The sequence below is a fragment of the Trichechus manatus genome, unplaced genomic scaffold, assembly GCF_000243295.1.
Source record: "Trichechus manatus latirostris isolate Lorelei unplaced genomic scaffold, TriManLat1.0 scaffold00176, whole genome shotgun sequence".
Lineage (NCBI taxonomy): Eukaryota > Metazoa > Chordata > Mammalia > Sirenia > Trichechidae > Trichechus > Trichechus manatus.
Window position 1 is genome coordinate 1,942,485 of NW_004444112.1, and position 9,743 is coordinate 1,952,227.

Sequence of the window (9,743 nt, forward strand, 5' to 3'; positions counted from 1 at the left end):
CCCCCCCCTCATACACACATAGTGTTCCTTCCACGTATCACGAATTTTGGTTAAACCATGATGGAATAGTGCTCCTGGCTGAGTCGCACTGTAATGGGGCCGCATTTCGTTTTTTGTACGGCACTTTGTTCTTCCTGGAGGTGATAGGTTGGCTTTTCGTTCCCTTGTTTTCCATACATCTGACACAATTCTCCAGACTCTGCAGCAGAAATGTGGAGCCCGCTCTGTAGGCTCTAGTACTCTGGGCATTCTTAGCGATATCTTCAGCCTGGACCTGTGTTGCTGGTTCCCTCGGAATTCTCGAGCTGGGGGGAAGATTTTTAGACCTTGCATACCTGAAAAGCCTTTATTCTGCCTTCAGCCTGACTTGTCATCTGGTGCACATAAAATCCAGGCAGGAAGGCTTCCCTCCCTCTGGCGTCGCCGTGTGGGTTCTCTTGCTTCAGCTTCGCGGCTGAGAAGCTGGGCGCCATGTTGGTGCTGCATTTGCACACCCTATGGGCTGGGCCCTACTTCTGGGGGATATTGTGGTGTCATCTCTTGGACAACCCCACCGGCCAGTCTCCTCTGTTCTGTCTGGAATTCGTGTCAGACTCGGCAGGGCCTCCTAGGTTGGCACTCTAATCTCGTTACTTTTTTAGCTTCCTATCTCTGACTAGTTGCAGTTTCTAGGAGACTTCTTCAACTTAACTTTCCAACCCTTCCCCTTCTAGTTTCTGCTCTCAGTTTTTAATGTCTGAGGACAACTTTCTTTCCCTGAATGTCTAATTTAAGCACCCTCTGTCGTTCACACCAACTTTATTTAAGATCCCTTCCTGCTGTTTGCTGGGGTTGGTCTCTGCCATGCCAGTTAGGGCTTTCCTCCAATGACCAGGGATCCTTGGCTTTCTGTTCTCACTTAAAAGGGACACACTAAAAGCCGATTGGACGTTCCCAGTGTAGATGGGTGGGTCCTCTCTCAGTGTGGGCTGGTGGGTTTGCTCTCAGTGTAGACAGGTAGGTTCATTCTCAGTGTAGTAAATGAGTCGGTCCACGCTCATTGTAGACGAGTGAGTCCTCTCTCAATGTAGACTGGTGGGTTCACTCTCAGTGTAGACAGGTAGGTTCACACTCAGTGTAGACAGATGGGGGGGGTCCACACTCAGTGTAGACTGGTGAGTCCTCATTGTTGAAGGTTGGACCCGGTCTCAGTGTAGACTGGTGAGTTCTCTCAGTGTAGACAAGTGGGTCCGTTCTCAGTGTAGATGGGTGAGTTTCAGTGTAGGGTGATGGAGAGACTGGGTCATTTCCTTGGGGTTAGTCAAATATTGGTGCTGTCAGCATTTGCAGAGAGGGATCTCAGAGTTGAGAGTGGAGTGGGGCTTGGTTTCCTTTAACCCTGAACACACCTCTACAAATCGCCCTTCTGTTAACACCTTCATCCCAGTGTGCTTCTGCTTCCTGCTGGGAGGGAGACTCAGGTTGCACAGGACGTTGGGAAGGAATCGAACTGCCACACAGATTCCCACCAGCCTAAATGCCCCCTGAGGCATGCATCAGCCCTGCCCTCAAGGGGGGGGGTGCCTTCCTGGCCCTTAGGGGTCAGTGCCTGTGGCAAATGCCCTGGGGTCATCTCTGTGCTCAGGAGGGTCTGGGGTCAGTGTCTTTGTACTCTGTGGTGTTGACAAGGTTACCTCAGTCTCTGTGGGCTTTTAATGTTTATTTTTGAAGATTTTGGTTACTGAATGTGTTAGTGGCTTGAAGTTTTACTGTGTGTGAAAATCTGTATGCAAGAAAGAAATTATGGAGTTATCTCTCATTTTATAAAAGATTTATCATAATCTCCCTTTAAATAGAGAACTTTCTCAGTGAATTTTAGAGTACCTGATTTGCATAAATCGCTTTAGGGAACATATGTACTGCCCACTGCCAGCATCTTGAGTGTGGTGTTTAAATCACACAACTCAAGTTTACCTCCTGTGAGAAGCGATTTCTGAATACTTCAGGTTGGTTTTCTACGTTTCTTTTTCACATGTCATATAATTTCCTCTTTAACCTTTGAATTTTTGTGTTCATAAAAATATCTTAATTGGTGTGATTCACCTAAAAAAATACATTTTAACTAGCATGTTAGTCTTCTATGCTGCATAACAGATTACCATGAATTTAATGCTTAAAACAGTACCCATTTATTATCTCATGGTTTCCATGGTTCAGAAGTCCAGGCACAGTGTGGCTGGAGCCTTTGCTCAGAATTTCAGAAGGCTCAAAGTGTCACATGGGCTGCAATCCTTTCTGAAGCTCAGGGCCTCCTCCAGGCTCACGTGGTTGTTGGCAGAATTCAGTTCTGTGGTAGGACTAAGGTCCTCAGCTGTGCACAGCCCCTGCCATGTGGTCCTCCCATAGTCACCTCACACCACAGAGCCCACGTAGTCCTCCCACAGAAATGTTACACCATGTGGTCCTCCCACAGACAGCTCACACCACAGCCCACGTAGTCCTGCTACAGACAGATCACACCATGTGGTCCTCCCACAGATAGCTCACACCACAGAACCCACATAGTCCTCCTACAGACAGATCACACTATGTGGTCCTCCCACAGACAGCTTACACCATGGAGCCATGTAGTCCTCCCACACACAGTTCATACCGTGGAGTCCTCCTCAGATAGCTCACACCACAGAGCCCACGTGATCTTCCCACAGACAGTTTACACCACACAGCTCACACCGCACAGCTCACACCACAGAGCCTACATGGTCCTCCCCACAGGCAGCCCACACCAGAGCCCACGTGCTCCTTCCCACAGACAGTTCACACCACATGATCCTCTCCACAGACAGTTCACACAACATGATCCTCCCCTCACAGCTCACACCACAGAGCCTACATGGCCCTCCCCACAGGCATCCCACACCAGAGCCCATGTGATCCTCTCTACAGACAGCTCACACCACAGAGCCCACATGGTCCTTCCCACAGACAGCCCATACTAGAGCCCACATGATCCTCCCCACAGACAGCTCACACCACAGATCCCATGTGATCCTCCCCACAGACAGCCCACACCACAGATCCCGGGTGGTTCTCCCCACAGACCTCCCACACCAGAGGCCATGATCCTCCCCATAGCTCACACCATGGAGCCCGTGGTCCTTCCACAGAAAGCTCACACACCTCGTCCTAAAATGAGAGGAGGAAGGAGAATCACCTGGCTCTCCCTGTCTTTAGTTTTTTGTAAGAGGGAGGTACCTCAGTATGTGTTGGATTGCAGCAAGTCCAGCCTTGCAGATAAGTTTGTGGGTGAAGCAGTAAAGAAGTGGGCATTATAGACGTACTAAGGGCGCACAGCCAGCCAGGCCCTGGATGTGGCTGCGATCTGGCCATGTCACGCAGTGACGTAGGCACACCTGCAGGGGACGGGGAAGGCTCCGCACAGCGTGTCACCACTGTGTCCTCCCTCTATGTATGTATCTTCCTGGAAAAAGCCATGTTCACTGTCTGCTTGTGTGTAACTTCAGATCACAGTATTCATGTATCATGCTAAATTACTATCTAGTCCACAGCAGAAATTCTGGCTAATGATGGAAAAGTTATGTCTGGGAATTAATCCTCTGCTGCAGTTTTCCCTCCCTTGGGGGTGGGGGCAAACTGAGTGGATTCTTCAGAAAATTAACCTAAACATACTGACTCTTGGCCAATTGTCAGGTGGATGACATCTTAGGAGAAGGCAGCGATGACAGTGACAGTGAAAAGAAGAAGCTGGAAGAGGAGGAGGAGGAGGGGAAGCCACTGAGCGGGGAGGCCGAGGCCCCAGGAGCTGAAACAGAGCCAAAGTCTGCGTCGTCTTGGTCAAGTGAGCAGAGCCTGGCAGGTGGCAGTGTGCCCAGGTAAGCACTTGCAGGTACGGAGAGTGCACCAGGCCTCCCACAACAACCCCAGGAGGCCTTGGGCTTTAACGGGGTGTCAGACAGCTTCTGTTCTCATTACTGTCTCATCATCATCATCATCATCATTATTCTGTGTGTCTTACCAACCAGCATAGAAAACGGGTGCTATCTCACCAGTGCTTGGCATTTCCTGGGCACAGTAATTGTTCAGGGTCACCATTCTTCAAAGCTGCAGGAAGTGGGAAGGGACACATAAACGCTGAACACGGGCAGTCTGGTGCTCGGGACCTGAGACAGCAGATACTGCTGCCTTGTCTCGTTTCAGAGATTGTAAGAGCAAATATAGATTCTTAACATAATCATTAACATTTTCAGAATATTGCATTCATGGTGATACGAATTTCTATCAAAGTTTTATGATTTCAGTTACTAGGCACACTGATTTTTTTCTCCATCAAAAACTTGCTTGTGTGTATAAGTGGCATTGCATGTGCAAGAGTGTGATCAAGCAGTCCACAGGGAATGCAATGGAACTCTGCTCACACTAGCCCAGTCCATGTCCTGAGAGGGGATTGTGGTCAGTGGTTTGTGGGCATCCCTGTCCATGTATCAAACAGACACAGAAATGCTCCCTCCCCTCCCATCCTAGAGCCTCTTCCTGGCAGCTTGTGCTTCCACATAAGGCTGTCTTGGAGCTCATGCCGTAATCAGAACACTGGATTTTTCTCATCCTTTTTGGTCACTACCCATGTCCATTGTGTGACACCAATGTGTTATCTATGCAGTGGCCCCGTCGTCCCCAGAATTCTACCACAAGAGACCACGTGGCAGTGTGTCTTCTTACGTGCATGCAAGTGTAAATGTGGGGACATTCCTGAGCGTGCTGATTATCAGCACTGGTGATAAGTGTGCAGTGTGTGCTGTTTCTCTAACATGCCCTTGTTGAGATCCAGATGTGCACAGCCCTAGTCCCAGTGCGTCTGCCTGTCACTGTAGTCACGTGGTGCAGACAGTCCCTTATCTTTGGGAGACAGTGCTCATGCACTCCCCTTGAAGGAATCCACATGACCTGGTCAGTGTCCCCATGGTGGTCCCATGGGGAGCTGTTGGCTTTGGTCAAAAAGACTAAACAGAACCTTCTGTCAGCATCACCACCTGCTTTGTAGTATCTGAATGGGCTTTGTTCTAGTCGTGTGACCAATTTTATTATTTAGTGAAACATCCCCACGAAGTTAGAGCCTTAGATGGCCCTTGTGTGGTCCCTGATGTTTTTAATCCAGTAAACATCGATCCTGTGCCTTTAAAGAAAACACCATAGCTGTAGCTATTATAACAAAGTGGTCCCCAGCTCATATAATATCTCTACAAGGCAGTGATCTCGCACACCGGGCCTCAGGTGACACTCCCCAGGTCAAAGAGTGACCTGCCTTTCATCTGAATGCCCCCAAGTACACACTGTGCCCCACTCACTCATGTGTTCCGCAAACCAGCCTCCACCTGCCCGGGAGACAGCCGGCTTGCTCCTCCATGTGCAGATGCCAGCTCTCAAGTCCTGGCCCTGCCACTTAACACCATGGTATGGGCTCCCACAGGCACGCCACCAAGCCTTCCTGATCTTGGTCACCTCACCTGGAGAATGGGGAAAATAGTGTGCTTCCTGGAGTAGACAGCAGGATTCAGAAGACAGTGCGTGCAGAGTACTTTGAGCATCCAGCACCTGGGAGGACCCTGAGAGATTGTGATCCCCCACTTCCTTGAGAGCCCCCAGCTGAAGAGCCCATGCTAAGGCCACCCTCATCATCGGCAAGCAGCTGCATCTCCCCGACCTCAACCTGGCCCTGCTTTGGGGCAATTGCAGCAGACACCAGTGCTCAGCGGATGTTGGGGAGCAATCTGCACAGGACTTGGTCACAGGATGAGAGCGAACATCCTTGCTTTGTTTCTATGTTTTTACTAAACTATAAAATAGTCACAAAATAAAGATGGATTATGTAAACAAGAGCCTGCTGTCATGGGTTGGAAGACAGGGCAGAAGCTCTGGCATACTGTAGAGGCAGCGATGTTAGACAAGTGACCAGTAGGCCCAGGAGGGTGAGGTGTTAGGCCCAGCTCTGCGTCTTGCTAGTTGTGGCCTTGGGCCGAGCGCTTGATTTTTCCACGCCCGCACGTCTCCCTGGGCAGTGAGAGGGTGGCTCAGCACCCCTCAGGTTTCACTTGCATCGTTGGAGGAAGTGCTCCAGCAGGAAGCCTTTATGGGATTGATGGGGCTGTTGGAATCCTCAAGCACATAGTGGGGGTTGGGAGGGTGTGGAGAAGTGAGCAGGGCAGGCTGCTGTGGAGCTAGAGCGGGGGTCCAGGTGGATTGGTCTGCAGAGTTACTCTTGCTGACTTGCTCCTAAATAGGCCTTTCAGGAACCTGCCCGTCTGCTTGCCAAGTCCTCAGGCAGGAAGGGTGAGTGTGCTTTACTTCAATCATAGTTTTACTTTATGTTTGATATATTTGACTTGGGCAGTTTGTGGAATTCGAGATAAGAAAAATAAAGCATCCAAAACATTTGGTCAGATTCAACTTTGTTTCATACAGACTCTATCACATCTTTTACCTGTTGTAAAGCTTTCTTTCATTTGTCACCTAGACTAATGCAACACGATGCAATTCATTAGGAATTCATTATAAATAGAGCCTATTTTTTCCATTCCTACCATGTGTCCATTTTTCATGTGTGTGTGTGCTTGCAAGTGTGCGTGTGTGTATGTTGCCGTCACGAAAGGTTTAACACATAATAGCAGCAGCCCAGCTCCAGTTGTGAGCCAGCATTATGTGCTCTCATTTCCAGCCTTTATTGGAGGATATTCAGATGTTCTCCCTCAGTTGTCAAAATTGTGACTCTCGGGTTCATGGAATCTTATTCCTTTCTATATCAGGAAACTTAATGCATATCATTTTCTGTTTATATTTCATTCCCTTTCCTAGGGAAATAGAAGTGTGGATTTTTAAAAATTTTTCACAAAATAGTATTTTTATTTGAAATCAAGTAGAGCGTGTTTTGAGTGTTTTTGTTTGTTTTGCATGTAGTGTGTCGGTTCTGTAACGATTTTCCCATGTGCTGTGACAAATTCCATACTGCGATGCAGGTTTGGTTTGGCAGCACATCTTGCTGATTTCACATGGGCAAGCTGTTCTCCAGAATTGTAATGTCACTTAAGCTTGAACATAACAATGGAAGAAGATGGATGGAGTTTTTAATTTGTCTACCAACTAAGAATTCATTCATTCCTCTTTCAAATCAACAAATGCTAAATGTCTGTTACATACAAGACACTTTCATTACTTAGGTAAATCACTAAGATAAAAAGCCAAGTATATTTGAAAAGCATTTGCCCCAACAAGGTAACTTCAGAATGTTTAAAATACAAACAAATCATCATCACCATCATTTACAAATAATGGAAAAAGTCAGTATTGATATAGAGTATCCAAGATCCTTAATATTCTGTTCATTTCTCAGGGAGCACCTGTTTGTGCCTCATGCTTAGGGTGGTGGGAGGGCCTCAGCTGGCAGCAGGCGCACTGGCAGCAGGCGACTTCAGGAAAACAACAGAAGACGTGGTTTCTTCCTTCAGATTGTTTCTAGAGTTGGTAGGAAAGTGAAAATGACAGTATTTAATTAACTAGCAAAAAATATAGTAGAGTATAGCTGGTAACTGTTATGGTAGAGAAAGTCAAGAAAGATAGAGGTAGCAGTTTTCCATTATCTGTTGACAGTGATAACAGCCGCCTTTTTCTTCACCAAAGATCTTCCTCTACTAGGATATTTTGGTCTTGGCACTGTTTCCCATCCCATCTGGTACAGTGAGAACAAGTAAGGAAGATAACACCATTTCTAAAGACTTAACTTCCTGACACAAGCACCAAGCTACCACAGCTCAATCCTCCCTGGCCCTGGCCGTCTCCCCCTCACGGTAAGGGACACGCAGCCACATGCTCTATAGATGCTGGCATGGCCATGTGTTCCCTTCCCAAGGCCTGTTCTTTTCTCCCCTTTCAGGAAGACTACATCAATTTCTACTCTTACATACAGACCCGTTGCTGTTGAGTCAATTCGGACTCATAGCGACCCAATAGGACAGAGTAGAACTGCCCCATAGGGTTTACAAGGCTTTAATCTTTGCGGAAGCAGGCTGCCACATCTTTCTCCCTCCGAGCGGCTGGTGAGTTCAAACCAAGCCAAGCGCTTAACCACTGTGCCGGCAGAACTCCTTTACATATAGATGGTTGTTACTAAATAATGGTCCAGAGGAACTCACACCCAAAAGCTGTTTTTAATATTGAATAATTCACCTTGGCTAGATTTTCTTTAAATATGTTTTGGGGGGACATTTGTCATTTCTAAAAATGGAGAAAACACGAAGCTTTGTAATAATGTTAATTTCCAGAAAACAAATGTAGCTCACATTTATTTTCATGAGTTTTTGGCATTTGTTTCTTCTAGCAGCTCTCTCCCCTCACCCTAGTTATTGTTGATCCTTGGAGGGAGAGGATCCAGTATCTGCTGACTGATTGATAATAAGTGAATCTGGGTCTAAGAATTGTTAATCTAGGGTTGTAAATTTCCCTTCATTTTCACCCCAAAATGGTTGCATCCTGTATGCGTAATGTGATGCCATGTTCACCCCAACATGGTTGCGTCCCATATACATAGTGTGATGCTGTGCTTTTTCCTATTTCACAAGTATGTTTTATAGGTCCTTTCTAATCTGTAAAGAGCTGCCATGTTCTTTTTAATGGACACATGTATGTACATGGGACATGGACCATGTGTTAGGCCATAGAACAGTAGATTTAACAGGAATGAAATAAGACAAAGGATGTTCGCCATCCACATCACAATAAAATTAGAAATCATTAACAGAAAGAAATTTAGAAAACTCAAAAAATTAATCACACTCCTGACACTTCTGGGCAACATGTTGCTATAGGTAGAAGCATCACACCGTCCCTCCACATCAAAGATCTAAAAAACTAAGCCAAACGGAGAAAACAGCAATCCTGAAACCCTAAACATCAAATGAAAAGATACAGAACTCAGCCAAGCACCAAATGGAATAAACTGACAGAGAACAGAGAGCAAGGAGAGCTACCGCAGCACAGATCCACCATCTTGGACTCCTATCAGAGATCAGCGAACGGGGTATGAGAAAGCAGCTTCACAGAGCTTCCAGCAGGAGACAGAACAACCGGTAACCAGTGATAGACACTTTCCCACCCCCCACCCTTCTTCACCGCAGTCAGCCTCCTCGGCTTCTTGCGGCCAGTGTCTTGGCCAGGAAGCACCACGTTCACGTCGGTGTCGTTTGGGGTCCACCCGCCTGCACTGGCCAGCTCCGTAAGTGCCATTTGTTGGCTGCTGGTGTTGCTTTTTTCCACTTCTTCAGATTTTTTCCTTACCTCTCACCACCTCCCCCTCCTTTCTCTCAAATACCTGGCTCCATGCGCCATCTTTGCTTCTTCCTGAAAGGCTGTGAAACGCCACTCGATTGTGAAACTGCTTCCAGCCCATGCTGCCACACTGGTGGGATCGCAGGGCTTTTTGTTTGTTTGTTTTGAATTGTTTGTTTTCTTTTTCTTTTCTTAAATTGAGAGCCCGTACTAACCAGGCAGTACTATGCGGCTTGGGACCTACCCCCTCAGTTTTTACAGACGTGCAGAGGGATCCCCGAGTACATTTCTTTTTTCTTGTTCTTTTGGGGGGAGTTGTTTTTTTTTTTTTTTCCCTTTGGGGGTTTTTCTTGTTCCTTTTTTTTTTTTTATTTGTTTTCTTTTCCCTCTTTTTCCCTTTTTGTCTTTCTTCATTACTCACTTTCTTGTCT

The 9,743-nt window shown here is 47.0% G+C and overlaps 1 protein-coding gene across 3 annotated transcripts in view; it reads left to right on the forward strand.

The window, feature by feature from the left end:
- CTDP1 (CTD phosphatase subunit 1) overlaps positions 1-9,743 on the forward strand; it is a 67,270-nt gene that overhangs the window by 50,906 nt on the left and 6,621 nt on the right. For 2 of the 3 annotated variants that reach the window (XM_023741219.1, XM_004386930.2), the window contains exon 12: positions 3,691-3,872. In XM_023741219.1, coding sequence (XP_023596987.1) covers positions 3,691-3,872 — 182 coding nt within the window. Of the gene's footprint in view, positions 1-3,690; positions 3,873-9,743 lie in introns of those variants that run through there. The other variant, XM_023741220.1, reaches the window with a different exon arrangement.